Below are 18,979 nucleotides of genomic sequence, written 5' to 3' on the forward strand. Positions count from 1 at the left end.
GATGGAATTTGTCCCTCTCTTCTTGAGAGAGATATCTCTGGGCCCCTCGAGTGATTGGATCAAGAAATGCATGGTCGTGCTAGGGTTAAGAGTTAACCATTGAAAGGATTCCAATTCACAGTATCGAGAAAGAGAGGTCAGCTTAAAGCCAGACCAAATATCGTGAGACAAAGGGAACAACATATACATAATGTTGCAATGGTTTGTCTGATATGATCTTTACGTGCGCATAGGAGTTGACATGTTTTGCTAGAGGCAACTGTCAATTATTGGGCCAAGTAAGAGTATGAAAGGGAAATAGTCTCAACATTTCCTATAATCGATTTTAGTGTTTGACGACCATCACAAACCTTGGGGACTAACCAGTTTGCCTAGTTGATCATTTCACAGGTGCATAAGTTCATCTACAACTATTCTAAATCAACTGTCCGGAATACCGTATATTATTCCGGACACGAGAAGCTTTTTGAAAAAACAGACTAATCGCGGACCGTCCGGGCCCTTGCAGCGGACCGTCCGCGACACCAAAGTGACCCTCGGACAGGAACACTGCATAAACACGAGTCTACACTACGGACCGTCCGATGGAAAAGCAAGCACCGTCCAAGACCAAGCGCGGACCGTCCGGCCTCAGGCGCGAACCGTCCGGTCGGCGCAGAACCAAAAAACCCGAAGGTGACGGGTTCGGTAAAATGAATTATAGCGTCCTCGCGGACCGTCCAGGGTGCACGACCGGACCGTCCGCGACTGCCTTTATCTGACATCTGACGACGCATTAAATGCTATATAGCCGTTGATATAGCTGTTACTGCTGACCGTTGCGATTTCAGCCGTTGATGTGCAGGGGTGAACCGTCCGGACCAGGGGCGCGGACCGTCCACGGTCGGCAGAAAAGAAGCAATGGCTAGAAGTGGTTGAGGGCTATAAATACAACCCCAACCACCTCCATTCACTTCAACCAAGCATTCCAATATTTCACATTCAATACAAGAGCTAGCAATCCGTTCCAAGACACAATCAAAGCTTCCAATCTCTCCAAGTTCCACAATTGAGACAAGTGATCATTAGTGATTAGTGACTTGTGTGAGAGAGAGTGATTTGTGTGTTATTTGTCGCTCTTGTCGCTTGGCTTTTGCAATCGTGCTTTATTTTCCCATTCTTATTCTCAAGTGACTTGTAATCAAAGCAAGAGACACCAAGTGTGTGGTGGTCCTTGCGGGGTCTAAGTGACCCGTTGATTAAGGAGAAAGCTCACTCGGTCTAAGTGACCATTTGAGAGAGGGAAAGGGTTGAAAGAGACCCGGTGTTTGTGACCACCTCAACGGGGACTAGGTTTGCAAGAACCGAACCTCGGTAAAACAAATCACCGTGTCATCCGCTTCATTTGCCTTGATTTGTTTTTCACCCTCTCTTTCGGACTTGGATTTTATTCTAACGCTAACCCCGGCTTGTAGTTGTGTTTAAAGTTCTGAATTTCAGATTCCGCCTATTCACCCCCCTCTAGGCGACTTTCAATTGGTATCAGAGCCCGGTTCTTCATTAAGCGTCTAACAACTCGAAGTGATGTCGGGAGGATCCGCCAAGAAGGAGATGGAAACGGCCACAAGCCACGAGAAGGCTCCATCAAAGAAGTCCACGCGCCAAAGGAATGGAGGAATCACCTCCCCGCGTCAAGTCGCATCGGAGTGGCGACAAGAAGAAGAAAATGAAGAAAGTGGTCTACTACGAGACCGATTCTTCGTTGCCATCTACCTCCGGCTCCGACGCACCGTCCGTCACTTCTAAGCGCCATGAGCGCAAGAAGTTTAGTAAGATCCCCTTACTCTATCCTCGCATTTCCAAACACAGTCCTTTACTTTCCGTCCCATTAGGCAAACCACCGGTTTTTGACAGTGAAGATTATTGTATGTGGAGTGATAAAATGAGGCATCATCTAACCTCACTCCACGCTAGCATTTGGGACATTGTTGAGTTTGGAGCGCAGGTACCATCCGTGGGGGATGAAGGATATGATTCAGACGAGGTCGCCCAAATCCGACACTTTGACTCCCAAGCCACCACTATACTCCTCGCCTCTCTATGTTGAGAGGAGTATAACAAGGTGCAAGGGCTTAAGAGTGCCAAAGAGATTTGGGACGTGCTAAATACCGCGCATGAAAGGGATGAGGTGACCAATATCACTAAATAGGAGACGATCGAGGGGGAGCTCGGTCGATTCATCCTCAACCAAGGAGAGGAGCCACAAGCAATGTACAACCGGCTCAAGACCTTGGTCAACCAAGTGCGCAACCTCGGGAGCACCAAATGGGATGACCATGAAATGGTCAAGGTTATTCTAAGATCACTTGTTTTTAGTAATCCCACACAAGTTCAATTAATTTGTGGTGATCCTAGATATAAGCTAATGTCTCCCGAGGAAGTGATAGGAAAGTTTGTGAGCTTTGAGTTGATGATCAAAGGCTCCAAACAAATTGTCGAGCAAGGCGGCACCTCCACACCCGAGGTGCAACCCATCGCATTTAAAGCGACGGAGGAGAAGAAAGAAGAGTCTACATCAAGTAGGCTCCCTATCGATGCCTCCAAGCTTGACAACGAGGAAATGGCGCTCATCATCAAGAGCTTCCGCCAAATCCTCAAACAAAGGAGGGGAAAGGATTACAAACCCCGCTTCAAGAAAGTTTGCTAAAAGTGTGGTAAGCCCGGTCATTTCATTGCTAAATGTCCTATATCTAGTGATAGTGACAGGGGCGACGACAAGAAGGGAAGGAGGAAGGAAAAGTAGAAGTACTACAAGAAGAAGGGTGGTGATACCCACGTGTGTCGGGAATGGGACTCCGACATGAGCTCCACCGACTCCTCCTTCGACGAGGATGCCGCCAACATCGCCATTAACAAGGGCCTCCTCTTCCCCAACGTCGGCCACAAGTGCCTCATGGCAAAGGACGACAAAAATAAGAAGGTAAAATCTAGAGTCTCCACTAAATATACAACATCTAGTGATGAGGGTAGCTCTAGCGATGATGAGGATGATTTGCTTGCCCTTTTTGCCAACCTTAACATGCAACAAAAGGAAAAATTAAATGAATTGATAGGCGCTATTCATGAGAAGGATGAACTCTTGGATAGCCAAGAGGAATTCCTTATTAAGGAAAACAAATAACATGTTAAGGTGAAAAATGCCTATGCTCAGGAAATAGAGAAATGTGAAAAATTAATTAGTGAGCTTAGCATTTGCCATGACATTGTCTCTAACCTTAGAAATGAGAATACCAAATTACTTGCTAAGGTTGAGAAGTTAAATGTTTGTGATGATTCTCTTGTCAATCTTAAAAATAATAATGCTAGTTTAATTGCTAAGATTTACAAATTGAATGAATCAATTTCTAGACTTAAGATTGAGAATGATAAATTAATTTCTAAGGCTAAAGATTTAAATGTTTGCAATGCTTCTATTTCCAATCTTAGAAATGAAAATGCTATTTTACATGCTAAAATTGATGAATTAAATGTTTGCAAACCCTCTACATCCACTGTTGATCATGTTTCTATTTGCATGAGATGTAGAGATATTAATGTTGATGCTATCCATGATCACCTAGCTTTAATTAAAGAAAAAATGATCACATAGCACAACTAACTAGCAAAATCAATGAGTATGAGATAGAAAACGAAAAATTTAAATTTGCTAGGAGCATGTTTTATAATGGGAGACACCCTGGCATTAAGGATGACATTGTCTTCCAACAGGGAGACAATGTCAAGCTTAATGCCCCCAAGAAACTGTCAAATTTTGTTAAGGGTAAGGCTCCCATGGCTCAGGATAACGAGGGTTACATTTTATATCCTACTGGTTATCCTGAGCACAAGATTAGGAGAATTCATGCTAAGACTTATTCTGTTTCCCATCATGCTTTTATGTATAAGAATGAGGCTTCTAGCTCTAGGCATTCTACCCATGCTAAAATTCCTAAAAAGAAATCTCCTATTGCATCAAATGAACCTAATGTTTCATTCAAAACTTTTGATGCATCCTATGTTTTAACTATCAAATTAGGCAAAGTAGTTGCCAAATATGTTGGAGGCAAACACAAGGGCTCCAAGACTTGTGTTTGGTTACCCAAGGTGTTTGTTTCTAATGTGAAAGGACCCAAGACCGTTTGGGTACCTAAGAACAAGGCCTAAACTTGTTTTGTAGGTTTATGCATCTGGGGCTCAAGTTGGATCATTGATAGCGAATGCACAAACCACATGACCGGGGAGAAAAGGATGTTCTCCTCCTACGAGAAAAACGAAGATCCCCAAAGAGCTATCGCATTCGGAGATGGAAATCAAGGTTTGGTCAAAGGACTTGGTAAAATTGCTATATCTCCTGACCATTCCATTTCCAATGTTTTTCTTGTAGATTCTTTAGATTATAACTTGCTTTCAGTATCTCAATTATGCAAAATGGGTTACAACTGTCTTTTTACGGATATAGGTGTTACTGTATTTAGAAGAAGTGATGGTTCAGTAGCATTTAAGGGAGTATTAGAGGGTCAGCTATACTTAGTTGATTTTAATAGAGCTGAACTCGATACTTGCTTAATTGCTAAGACTAATATGGGTTGGCTCTGGCATCGCCGACTAGCACATGTTGGGATGAAGAATCTTCACAAGCTTCTAAAGGGAGAACACATTTTGGGACTAACAAATATTTATTTTGAGAAAGACAGGGTTCGTAACGCATGTCAAGCAGGGAAGCAAGTTGGTACCCACCATCCACACAAGAACATCATGACGACCGACAGGCCGCTTGAGCTACTCCATATGGATTTATTCGGCCCGATCGCTTACATAAGCATCGACAGGAGTAAGTATTGTCTTGTAATTGTGGATGATTATTCTCGCTTCACTTGGGTATTCTTTTTACAGGAAAAATCTCGAACCCAAGAGACTTTAAAGGGATTCTTGAGATGGGCTCAAAACGAGTTCGGATTAAGGATCAAGAAGATAAGAAGCGATAACGGGACGGAGTTCAAGAACTCTCAAATTGAAGGCTTTCTTGAGGAGGAGGGCATCAAGCATGAGTTCTCTTCTCCCTACACACCTCAACAAAATGGTGTAGTGGAGAGAAAGAATCTAACTCTACTGGACATGACAAGGACCATGCTTGATGAGTACAAGACTCCAGACCGGTTTTGGGCTGAGGCAATTAACACCGCCTGCTGCTCCATCAACTGGCTCTACCTTCACCGAATCCTCAAGAAGACATCATATGAACTCCTCACCGGTAAAAAGCCCAATGTTTCATATTTTAGAGTCTTTGGTAGCAAATGTTTTATTCTTGTTAAAAGAGGTAGAAAATCTAAATTTGCTCCTAAGGCTGTAGAAGGCTTTTTACTTGGTTATGACTCAAACACAAGGGCATATAGGGTCTTCAACAAATCAAATGGACGTGAAAAGTGCCTTCCTCAATGGACCAATCAAGGAAGAGGTCTACGTTGAGCAACCTCCTGGCTTTGAAGATAGTGAGTACCCTAACCATGTTTACAAACTCTCAAAGGCGCTTTATGGGCTCAAGCAAGTCCCAAGAGCATGGTATGAATGCCTAAGAGATTTCCTTATCACTAATGGCTTCAAAGTCGGTAAAGCCGATCCTGCTCTCTTTACTAAAACAATTACAAAGGATTTGTTCGTATGCCAAATTTACGTTGATGACATCATATTTGGGTCTACTAACAAATCTACATGCGAAGAGTTTAGTAGGATAATGATTCAAAAATTCGAGATGTCTATGATGAGGGAGTTGAAGTATTTCTTATGATTTCAAGTCAAGCAACTCCAAGAGGGCACCTTCATCAACCAAACCAAGTATATTCAAGACATACTCACCAAGTTTGGAATGAAGGATGCCAAGCCCATCAAGACACCCATGGGAACCAATGGGCATCTCGACCTCGACACAGGAGATAAATCCGTAGATCAAAAGGTATACCGGTCGATGATAGGATCTTTACTCTATATATGTGCATCTCGACCGGATATTATGCTTTCCGTATGCATGTGTGCAAAAGGTTCCAAGTCGATCATAAGGAAATTCACCTTAGGGCCGTGAAAAGAATCTTGAGATATTTAGTTCATACACCTAAGTTTGGTCTTTGGTACCCCAAGGGATCCACTTTTGATTTAATAGGATATTCAGATGCTGATTGGGCAGGGTGTAAAATTGATAGGAAGAGCACATCAGGGACTTGTCAGTTTCTAGGGAGATCCCTGGTGTCTTGGGCTTCAAAGAAACAAAATTCAGTAGCTCTTCTACCGCCGAAGCTGAGTATATTTCCGCAGGCCATTGTTGCGCACAATTGCTTTGGATGAGGCAAACCCTTAGGGACTATGACTACAAATTGAGCAAAGTCCCTCTCCTATGTGATAATGAGAGTGCGATCCGCATGGCGGATAATCCCGTTGAACACAGCCGCACTAAGCACATAGCCATTCGGTATCACTTTTGAGGGATCACCAACAAAGGGGGATATCGAGATTGCTTATGTTGGCACCAAAGAACAATTAGCTGATATCTTTACCAAACCACTAGATGAGAAAACTTTTACCAAACTTAGGAATGAGCTAAACATTCTTGATTCTCAGAATTTTGATGGAAACATTGTACATATAGCTCATCTATGTACCTTTGATCATATCTCTTTTATGTCTACGACTAATGTGTTTTCAAGTGTATTCCTATGCTAAGGCGTAGATTGAAAGGGAAATAGAGTCTTCGGCGAAGACAAGGCTTCCACTCCACTCTATCGGTATTATTTACCCTTCGCCGTCACTCCGCACCGCTCTCCACTTTGGTATAATCTTCACTCTTATTACTCATACCATTGAGGAAAAAGTAAAGAGGGCTCTCAAAAGACTCCGTTTTTGGTGATTAATGCCAAAGGGGGAGAAATATTAAGCCCAAAGCAAAAGGACTGCACCACCACCAATTCAAAGTTTAAAATGAAGTTTTTCAATTGGTATCTTATGATGAAATATTTAGAAGAGGATTTTTCAAACTGGTATCTAAAATATTTGATCTTCTTTCAATTGGTAAAACCCTCTTGAACACTAAGAGGGGAATTTCATTCAGGGGGAGTTTTGTTTAAGTCAAAGGAAAAGCATTTGAAACAGGGGGAGAAAATTTCAAATCTCGAAAATACTTCTCACAATTTTATTCATATACCTTTGACTAGTTGCAAAAAGACTTTGAAAAGATTTTCTAAAAGAATTTGCAAAAACAAAACAAGTGGTCCAAAATGTTAAAATTATCATATCAAACTTATCTGCTTAGAAATGCTTTCATTTCAAAATAACTTATGCACATCAGTCAAAATGCAAACTATTTACATTTCTACACTTTATATTTGCTTTGGTTTGTGTTGGCATCAATTACCAAAAAGGGGGATATTGAAAGGGAAATAGTCTCAACATTTCCTATAATCGATTTTGGTGTTTGACGACCATCACAAACCTTGGGGACTAACCGGTTTGCCTAGTTGATCATTTCACAGGTGCATAAGTTCATCTACAACTATTCTAAATCGACTGTCTGGAATACCGTAGATTATTCCGGACAGGAGAAGCTTTTTGAAAAAAACAGACTAAGCGCGGACCGTCCGGGCCCTTGCAGCGGACCGTCCGCGACACCAAAGTGACCGTCAGACAGGAACACTGCATAAACACGAGTCTACACTACGGACCGTCCGATGGAAAAGCAAGCACCGTCCGAGACCAAGCGCGGACCGTCCGGCCTCAGGCGCGGACCGTTCGGTCGGCGCAGAACCGAAAAACCCGAAGGTGTCGGGTTCGGTAAAATGAATTATAGCGTCCTCGCGAACCGTCCGGGGTGCACGATCGGACCGTCCGCGACTGTCTTTATCTGACATCTGACGACGCATTAAATGCTATAAAACCGTTGATATAGCCGTTACTGATGACCGTTGTGATTTCAGCCGTTGATGTGCAAGGGCGGACCGTCCGCGGTCGGCAAAAAAGAAGCAACGACTAGGAAGTAGTTGAGGGCTATAAATACAACCCCAACCACCTCCATTCACTTCAACCAAGCATTCCAATCTTTCACATTCAATACAAGAGCTAGCAATCCATTCCAAGACACAATCAAAGCTTCCAATCTCTCCAAGTTCCACAATTGAGACAAATGCTCATTAGTGATTAGTGACTAGGAAGTAGTTGAGGGCTATAAATACAACCCCAACCACCTCCATTCACTTCAACCAAGCATTCCAATCTTTCACATTCAATACAAGAGCTAGCAATCCATTCCAAGACACAATCAAAGCTTCCAATCTCTCCAAGTTCCACAATTGAGACAAATCCTCAGAGTCAGAAGCCCACCATAACGCCTATATAATGAGGGCCGGAGGTGTGGTTAGGCTAACCCTAATTCGCCACCAGCAAACAAGCAGATGCTCGCCTCTCGCCCTCGCGAAGCCGCCGTCGCGAACCTAGCAGTTCGGTACGCAGCGCTTCCTCCCTATACGTGTGGATACCTCGGAGGTGCTGCATCTGGAGCACTAGGACGAACCACACGAGGACGTGAAGGACGCCGGCGACTGCACGACGCGTTCTTCTACATCGAGACGTCTTCTGCTGCCCTACGCGTCTAGTGGTAATTCCATGACCTATAACCATAGTAGTTCTTGGTTTTATGGGGTCGAAAATTTTGTTTTTCGCTAGCATAGCCTCCACATAATCCTATAATACTGACATCCAAACATAGCATAAGAGTTGTTTGATGAGTATGGAATTGGAGGGAATCTATGGGGAGAAAATCACATGCTATTCAATTTGAATAGTAAGAAATTTTTCTTCCTAGATCCCCTCCAATTTAAGGCTTCTTCGTTTGAACATTAATTCATGTGGATTAGATCGGATTGAATCGATTAAATCCATAATAAGTAAAAATACATCTCAATCACTCTCAATCTACACTAATCCACGTGGAATGAGAATAATGGCCTATTTGGTTAGAAGGATTAAGGATTAGTCCCTCCATTTTAGTCTCATTTAGTCCCTAAATTGTCAAATAGTAGGACTAATCTAGGTACTAAACAGCTATAGTCTATAGTCTCTCAAAAGGTGACTAAAAGGACTAACCATATTAATTCCCCTTTTGCCCCCATTTATTTCAGCTGCATTTAATGCGTTCTTGATATTTTTAGTCCCCGAAACCAAACAAGATAGAGACTAAAATTTAGTATCTAGACTAAACTTTAGTCCTAGTACCAAAGGAACCAAACAATGCCTAACCCAACAAACCTTATGGCCTGTTTGAGAATATGATATTTTCTTAGATAATACCGTGACATTTGAGCATATCATGATAATTTAGACCAAAAGTCGTTTGGAAACACATATAAGAACTATGTATTTTAAACTACGGTTTTGCCAATACCACGATATTTTTAAGGAAAAAAACTTTAGTCTAGACTAAAGTTTTTTTCTTACATACGGCTACAATTTCTCTTCTCCTACATTATAACTAAAATATTATATCTCTAAATAGTTGTTGAATTAAATTGATACTAGGAACGTGCCCGTGCGATGCCACGGAATACAAATTGCGACCCTTTAATAGACTTAGGGCCCTGACGACGTGCGGCGTGAGTACAATAGTGACGGCAAAATATGTGATTGTTAAACATAGATATAGAACGATATAAATAAGTCTACCCAAATAGATTGAAATGGAATCACACAAATAGTTTATAAAGAGTAAATATATAATGCTTAATCATAAGTAAATATGTTGACACCTTGTACACTAATCTAATTTTTTTAATAATATTGTTAACTCTTTGTTGTATATTTGCCGGGATGGCATATCTGCACGAATTTTCCTCGTAACTTAACAGTTCAATAATAAAGTTCCTCCGAAGAACCTTTGCATCCTACACATAAGACATATAAGAGAACAAAACGTCATTTTTTATTATTTAATTGGAATGTATGTTTGAATATGAAAGGAACGTACTCCACTCACCCTAACAAATTTCATTGGACTATCATTCCCCCACATGGCCATAGCTTGTAGGATAAGGTAGCTGGTGTTAAGCCTATAAAATAATGTTTTGCCAACTAAGTTATATACAATGGAAATCATAGAAAAAAAATGAAATTGCTAAGAAGATGGTACGGAGAAAATACTCTTTTAAGTCAATTGGAACACCAGGTTGAATTGTATGTTGCCACTTAAAAATATCCTCTGTCCATCCAGTACGTTTCTTGCTATAGGCAATCTTATATTTCTTTGAAGCGATGATAATCGCTTCTGCGAACCTCTTGTATGGCATATGCTTACACCAATCTTGAATAGGTGCAAAGTCAATAAAAGTGACGTGTTTTTTACCATGATCTATTACGAAAAGGGCGTAGCAACCGTTGAATTTCCATGGCATAAGAACCTATAAAATATCAGTCATTAGGATTGCAAAGAAGTGCCCTTTATAAATACATTTGAAATGAACTCATACTTACATATTTACAAGCCGTGATATAATAGTTCATTGATGGCCAACAATCGAGTGTTTTTGTTAACTCTTCTACTGTAGGGTCCTAATGGTACTTTGGCAGTTTACCAAAACCAATCATTCTCTGGATAAATATTAATATATACATGACCACATGAGGATTAGATATAGATAGATACTATATATTGCTACATTATTGATTGGAAATAAACTTACCCAGAAGCGCATGTCCATATAATGCTTTTTATTCTTTATGATTTCACCTTTCGGCCTACGTGACTCTTTATTGGCAAGCAATCGAACAGCCATATCAAAACATTTTAGAGTCATATCTAGATTTATACTTAGTATGTTCTGCAGGTCTTTGACAGATATTTCTATCTTAAAAGGATTGAAACTTCGCACCCATATCATCCTGTAATGTAGCATGACATGACGGAAGTCTATATCAAGACTATACGTAATTGGTATAAATAAAATAGACAAAACAATAAGCACTTACTCTAATGTCCTATCATCTTGGATTGTCATAATGTAATCACATAGCACATCTATTAAATCGGCTTTAGTCACTGGCATGTCTTTTGTGGAGAGACCACTCATTAAAAAGTCATCTGTGCACCCATCCGCCGAGACTTTTGTAGGAGTTCTTTTATCCCATTCATCAACAAACCACCTTTGTAAGTCTGCTTAAGTAATGGGGCCATCCTCATCTTCCATCAATACCTCGCTATTATCAAGCACATGGAGTAGTTTCCTCTTCTTATGATTTGTTGGGCTATCTAATATCTCAACATCAGAGGGGCTTCCAGTATGAACTTCTTTATCATATTTGTATATTGGATATCCCCTTCTTTTGTTCATGTATGAAGATAGTAATATAGCAGCCAATTTTTTTCTAAAATGTGACATGTCATCCTGCAAATAAGAAACAATTTACTTAGCATTATATGTAACACTGACTGTAGATGTGCATATATACCATAATAGTAATAATATACCTGGGTAAAACTGTCAGATAGCTCATCCCCTGTCCAGTACTCGATATAGTTCAAAAGAAATAGGCCACATGAAGAGCTACATTATATACATGAATAAAAATGTCAAAATTAACATTTGTATGAAGAAATTAGTTAAGAAGAATTTATGTATACCCATCTGTCTGCTTTGCATATCCCATATCTATTTCTCTCAGCGGCCAAGAAGCAACTTGAAGGTTTGGCCACCTGTGATCTTTTAAATCTTTACGCTGAGATACCATATCAATTTGCCTTTGCAGCCCTTTAATCTTTATATTTTTGTAAAACATGGAATCAGATGTTGCGCTAAGTTAATGAGATAATATTAGTAATTGTTTAGTTTGTGCAAACTCACCGAGTCAGTGAGGTCATTGCGGTCAAATGTAGTACCAAGTGAATCGAGTACTTGTATCTCCATATTTCTTGCATTGATGACGGCAAGATACCAGTGTGTTCCTCGGATGTTTATCGGAATAAACACCTACAAAATAATTATAAATATTCCATAAAATAAAATACATGTAAACACTGACCATCTAAATTGCAAACTAATATTTACCATATCATGGTCTAGGTAGAGTAAAACCCTTCGTTCAGCACTACATATTTGTGCCATGTCTGTAATTGGATATAGCTCATCTGTTTTAGTTTTAACATCACCGTCTCGCTTTAGAAAGTTGAACTGAAAAGCATTTTCTATGTGTACACGACCTCGAGATCTGCACTTTAGTTGCTGTGTAGTTTTTATTAAATTTATGTAACAGTCTATCACCTGCAGGTAATTTATGGTTAAAAATACCAGGGTGAGTAAAAAAAATTATACATACCAGGGTCACCAGATGAAAAACTAATCATAGATTACCTCATCACCTAGATATGCGCCCGGTTGAAATAGACATTCTATCCATTTCCTTTCCACACAGGCATCATCGATGAGCACAACTTCTACCCTTGGTTCACAAGGGATTTCTTTAATCCAATCGATGAGGGCAAGATCAGCATCCGTGCAAATATAATCTAGGAACAAAACAGTTGTGAGATGAAAGGAAAATCGCTTACAATAGAAAACAAATTGATCCCTACAGTTTTATAGAATATAATATATAATACCTTTTGGAACAATTACAGTTGCCACCGATTTTTTTGGCTTGTTATGAGACAAGCACACAAGTAAAGATTCATCTACTTATAGTTTATTATCTCTTTGGGGGGTAGGAAGTACAATATTTTTCTCTTGATCTTCCATCCTCGCGAGACAAAAACCTACAATCATTGATACTATGTTTTACTTGATATATCAATAAAAATGTCTCTACTATAACAAGTTGAAAATATGTCTCAATCTGGTATCACGATTACCAAATAACCAAGTATAGCAATAGCAAACATATATATTCAATAATATGTAACCAGCTGGAACAAGGTACATGGCAAACATTAGTGAGGACATAAAAGTGAACAACTATTAGTTCAAACAATGTGATTAAGGAACTAAATAAATAGTGATAGTAGATATAACTAATATACAATTGTAATACCTTCTTGGACAACTATATTTGTATTTAGAGGTGATCCATTATCAAATGTTGCATCCTTGTCCAATTGGCTTTCATCAACTGGTACTTTATTTTCTTCCTCTAAAGAATCCATCAAGGAGAAAGAGTCCTGCATACATTGCGAATAAAATCATCTAATCATCTAAATATATATCTAAATTTATTGTAGATACATAGCAATAATTGCTATGGAATCAATATGGCGATCGAAAACTCGAAGCCCCTATGGTGGGAGGCTCCAGCTTCGGTCCTCATCAGGGTTAAAGCGCCCCCATGGCGCTGGCTGTACCGATGGGTGTTGCTCGATGATCCCTCCTGCCCCTCCTCCTCGTGACCTAGGGTAGAGGTGTTCCTCGCGCTTCTACCCGGCCTTAGGCGCCGACGAGGTGGGGATTGTGCCGTGGCTTCCTCGAGCTTGGACGGCTGTCCCTGTGATTCCCCTTTGATGAATCGAAGGCAGCAGAAGGTCCAACAAGAGATGGAGAGTACCTCGGACTGCTCTCTGGAGATGGTGCGATGCTGTTGTTGTGATTCACCGCCGACAGCTTCTCTCCCTCTTTGTATCTGGCGTAGAGGCCTTTATTTATGGTCATAAAGGGGAAGGTCCAGGCGGGCGTGGATCCTGCATCCGTTGCTGCTCAGTTTGCGCCAGGCGCGGATCTCGCATCCCTCCTTGTTGTTCGGTTTGCGCCAGGCGCGGATCTCGCATCCCTTGTTGTTCGGTTTGCGCCAGGCGCGAATCCCGCAGCCCTTGTTGTTCGATTTGCGCCAGGCGCGGATCTCGCATCCATTGCTGTTGGGATAGGGAGGGAAGGGGATAACCATAGCTGTTGGGAGTACTAACGTGAATTAACTCTATTTGTTTCTCTTGTGACCAAGTTCAGGAATTGTTCACAATGGCCGGCGTGTATGTTGGCAACTTGGATTCACGGGTGACTTCTGGGGAACTCGAAGATGAGTTTCGTGTGTTTGGAGTTCTGCGAAGGTCACTAATTTTCCAAACTTTATTCAGGTTTTGTATAGATACATTTCATAGTTTTTCATGTTTTCCCTTGAGCCTTGAATGATTGGCAAGTTAATCTAAGAACCTTGTCATTCATATGGTGATGAAACCCAAGAGAATAGTTTTATGATGTTCTGGTGATTTATTTATGTGCTCACAAACTTATTAGAGAGGGTCATAGACTCATAGTTCAGCGCTAACTTTGATTTCAACTTGCTCGTATGCTTCACTGGATGTTTGTGTGGCCAACATCCTATCCAGTCTGTTAAACTTGTTTCATTTACCGTGATATTTGACTTTTCAAGGGATTTAGGTTCCCATCTAAAAATTATTGGTTGCAGTGGTGTAAAACTTTGCAAACTTGATCGTCCAACTATTTGTCTGCAGAGGTGCTTTGAAATGTTTATATCCATTGTGCATTCTCATCCAACTCTGTTTTATTTCAAGATTTTTTTTTGATCTTTTAGATGGAGGTATGCAGAATGTTTTTAAGGCGTCGCCTAGGTGTCCAGGCGCTCGGCTAAACCTAGCCGCCTTGCCCGCCTAGTTTGTGAGATGGAGTTTGTTGTTTCACCTGGTGCAGGTCGCTAACTGTTGTTCTCAATGCACTGTTTGGGTTGCACGTAAACCACCTGGCTGTGCATTTATTGATTTTGACGACAGGAGGGATGCGGAGGATGCTATTAGCGATCTAGATGGTATGTTAGCAGTGTCTTTTGGTTGAACTTGTTTGAAGCTCTGCCTGGACACTCTTTAGTTTTATAAAGAGGAATCCTGTGATTGTTTGGGGAGTTGTTCAGTCAGGTGTATATTAAGAGCTTGCTTCTATATTTGGCATTTTTTTGGGAGAACGGAGCAGCATTTTGATTGTTCTGGATTTGAAATTTGTTACTCTTACCCCTCTCTTTGCTCTTACTACTTTTTTGTTGGCGTTAACTATCTTTTGTGCATGGTGTCCAAAATAGGTAAGAATGGATGGAGAGTTGAACTATCTCGTAATTCCAGTGGTCGTGGTGGTCGTGATCGGTATGGTGGATCTGAGTCGAAGTGCTATGAATGTGGTGAGACTGGACACTTTGCACGTGAATGTCGTCTGCGCATTGCCTCTGGAGGTCTAGGCAGTGGAAGACGGCGCAGTCGCAGCAGGAGCAGGAGCCGCAGCGGCAGCCCTAGATACCGCAGGAGCAGGAGCCGCAGCCGCATATCAGTAGATGAAGCACATGCTTTCATATATATGAACATCTTCTTAACCATGTTCTTTTTCTTTCTTTTTAGCTGTCATGCAAACCAATGGGTTTGATTATTTTGCAAGAGTACAGTTCAGTGTATCGTTCTCTAATTGTTATATGTTGAATCTGAGATTATGGCTAAGACACAAAAGGTTTTAGTTACTGCAGTTTTAAAGTAGTGTATTAACGATATACAATCAGTTTTGGTGTATCCTAACAAACGAAACGGTATGTTGTATGCAATGTCCGGGAAGTCATGACAGCGATATCGGAGAGCAGTAGACCGAATGTGGAGCTTATTCTGGGTGGGACAACCCTTCTTTACCCCAGACGACATGTTTGAGTTGATGTTGGGATCGTCAAGCTTTGCTTTGGCTCAACCTTCACTCTTGAGTCATGTGCGGGACTTGGAAAGAAATCGGAGCATTTTTTTTTCTTATTCTCCAGAATAGTTACTTGTCTGATGTAGCAGAAGCATTCAGACTCGGAAGATAGAAAAAGCAATGGGAAGGTGTTAACTGAAACCAGTGCTCCTATTCTAGACAAACACCTGGTTTGAAGTAAAACCTATAACAATAGCATATACTCAAGTGGTTCCCCTCTGACATGCACAAGCATATTTACTAACTCATGGTGAGCGTTTGTATACCTGTGTCTTCTTGGTTGTGCTGCTGAAGACGCGACGCGAGGCCTTATGTTGTCTGACGACACTCGTGCTCGTGCAGGCCCTGCTCCCGCTGTTCCTCAGGCCGGTGGTTCGGTTCGCGGCGCGCGTGGCGGAAGGTGGGCCGGCGGTCGCGGTGGCGACGATCCTGCACCGCGCCGGCGCGCTGTCCAGGAACCGGGGCCTGGAGCGCCTCGTCCGAGACGACGAGCTCCACGGCCGCGGACAGGACTGCATCGCCAGCTTCGTCATCGGCGTCATACGCTGCCTCTGCTAGTAGATTCGGTTGCCTAGCTAGAGCTAGAGAGAGGGGAAGTGGACTCCATTGTTCGGAGAAAATTCACCTCGAAATTTGTAGCAGGAAACTTGAATTGAAATGCTGACCCTTTACCTCACCTCTCAAGTCAAGGCATTACAGCTAAACGACAAGTTTTAACAATCCGACAAAATTATTCAGCGTTACGGATAGACGTAGGAATATAGTGTACCTCTCACATGACAAACAAACGAACGGAAAAAAAGTGTACCTCCAGCAAACAAACGTACAGATCTATATAAGCAGTTGAAGAGAAAGCATCCCTGCGAATTTATCATCATTTACACATCTTAGGCAATGTGATTTCCAGGTACATTATATCCAATCAAATCCCTACCAATCAAATAAAGAAAAAGCAATGGGATCCCTATCAATCCTATTATATATATCGTGTTAACTGAAACCAGTGCTCCTATTCTAGACAAACACCTGGTTTGAAGTAAAACCTTTAACAGAAGAAAAAAAGAGTAAACTCATACACAAATATGTTTAATCTCTAGTAGGAACTGCACATCAAAGCACGACTCTGTGGTTTGCAGGGAACTGTCAACCAAGGATCAACTCTTCAGCTGAAAGAACGTGTACACAAGCCAGAGATCATCTTATGCCACCTCAAGCCTTCCTCAGAGCCTTGACCCGAGCAGCCAATTCATCGAAATCTGGCATTTTTGGGTGAACATGCGCACTCCTAGGACTTTCCGGCTGAAGTGTTGTGCATCGACCAGGAACCTTCGCATCTTTGCTCGGGCCAACAGATTCAGGTGGTAGCGACATAGCTCTACCCGTGGGATGCAAGGAAACCTTCTGCGCAGCATCTGTATGTGTTTCATTGTTGGTCAGATCCAAACCTTTCTTGCTATAGTGCATCAAAAGCTTGTCCATCATCCTTTCCTCCTCATCCATGTCTCCGCCGCGCCCGCTGTTGTGTCGCATCTGTCCATCTGCATTTCGAGGAAAGAGATTACCACAATCAATAGCAGTCTCAGCTGCTTCAGGTTGCATACGCTGCATCAACCTGCCAGAGTTGTTCTTGTGGTTTAAAGCTCCATTCCTCATGCCTATGTGCTTTGATTGGCTACTTGGAGTTATCTGAGCATTCGTCTCCTACCAACATCATCAGTCCCATTACATTTCCGGTTCTGGTCATCTTTAGCACCATTCCTCCTGCTTGAGTGGCTTCTGTGACTTTTGGGTGTTTGGGTTGTGACCTTCGCATTGTTAGGCACCTCAACATAAGCATCAACAGGCGCTGGCAGCTTTGCAGTTCTCCTTCTGACAGAAACAGGTCGAAGCACATTTTTGTTCTCCAAGTGATCAGTTCGTCCAGGGATGTTGGGCTTTCTGTAACCACTTGGAGTTTGCTTTTCAGGATCATCATTCACAGGTTGTATGTTAGACTTTGGTTCAACATAAGGAGGCAGCATAGTAAGTGCCCTCTCTGGGTCTCCTTGTCCTTTCTGCACCAGGTATCCCAGATCAGCTAAATGTTGTGGTTTATCATGCAAGAAACCATTGTTTGCTTGTTTCTCAGTAGAATTCTTTATGTTTACAACATTCAGCCTAGTGTAAGGAGCCTTTTTGCTAGTGTTACCACTAAGAGGACTCACTGGACGTCCTTGATTCTCTAGGCGCTGAGCTCTTAGCCCTGAATCTGCATGTCCCCCATTGTGTTCAGAACCACCAGGCAAACATGAACAATGAAGGACTTCATCATTCTCCTTTTCAATATGGAAATCTCTCACGGCCTCATTTGGCTTGACATTTAGTTGAACTGTTTTGTTGCCTTCTGCTTCGGGAAATCTGACTGCGCCAAATCCATTTTTGGTAGGCCGTTGAGATAAAGTTCCACTGCCTCCATCAGCTCCTTTTCCAAATGGCGGACAGCTATTCTGTTAAGCTTCTGAACATCTTTTTGGGTCCTGTTAGTGTCCACAGGAGACTGGTTTATGCAAATGTTCCTTCTGAACATCTTTTTGGGTCGTGTTAGTGTCCACATGAAGCATTCTCGACGCGTATCTGCTTGCTCGATGAAGGCATTGCTAGTTCTGCTGGCTTCCTTGAACCCTTCTCAGGCATATCCTAAGGGAAAGTGTAAAACACATTAAATGATTTCAAGTTAAGGACATTTTAGTGTGCCTACATCACAGTTCATGTAATAAATATGTTTTGGAAAAATAGGTAATAAATTTGTGGAGGACTTACATGTTCTGTTTGTAGTGAGGCCCATAACTTGAGTTCCAATTACTTGGCATCAAAACTGACGGATAATTCTTCAGCAACACTTTGCATGACTTGGAACCTTTCCTCATTAGTGAACTCTGTACTGTCAAGTTTCTGAATGAACTGCAATAATATTGTGTGTAAAGCATAGGACCACAAAAGCATAAGACAATTCAATAACAACATATTAGCATCATATTGCGTACCTCCTGGCTAACAAAATGCTCAACAAAATTTCCATATCTCTCTGTGAATATGTGCCTTAGGTCACAAAGTTCAGGTAAATCAGGATACCGAGCAACAGCAAATATCAGGTTTGAGACAGCTTCCCTGAATTCTGGGGGGCAATCCCTGTTTGGAAAGAAAAGAACACAAAACAAATGGGTTCATTGTTTGAGCATCAGGATAACGCTTTTCTGTTTGCACTCTTCGCACACTACTAAAGGGTAGTTGGAAGC

General features: G+C 41.6%; 1 protein-coding gene and 1 long non-coding RNA gene across 2 annotated transcripts; both read left to right on the plus strand.

Annotated features, from left to right (window-relative positions):
- Positions 1-14,695: 14,695 nt before the first annotated feature.
- Positions 14,696-15,488, plus strand: LOC103646616 (uncharacterized). Its single transcript, XR_562306.3, has 2 exons — positions 14,696-14,790; positions 15,058-15,488. It is a non-coding gene; the product is annotated as an uncharacterized lncRNA (long non-coding RNA).
- Positions 15,489-15,577: 89 nt separating this feature from the next.
- On the plus strand, positions 15,578-16,397 carry LOC109944210 (uncharacterized). The gene is made up of 2 exons (XM_020548903.2): positions 15,578-15,626; positions 15,937-16,397. Exons 1-2 carry the CDS (start codon positions 15,578-15,580, stop codon positions 16,260-16,262), a joined length of 375 nt encoding a protein of 124 aa, XP_020404492.1. The 3' UTR covers positions 16,263-16,397.
- Positions 16,398-18,979: the final 2,582 nt, after the last annotated feature.

This window comes from Zea mays, chromosome 2 (genome assembly GCF_902167145.1).
Source record: "Zea mays cultivar B73 chromosome 2, Zm-B73-REFERENCE-NAM-5.0, whole genome shotgun sequence".
Classification (NCBI taxonomy): Eukaryota; Viridiplantae; Streptophyta; class Magnoliopsida; order Poales; family Poaceae; genus Zea; species Zea mays.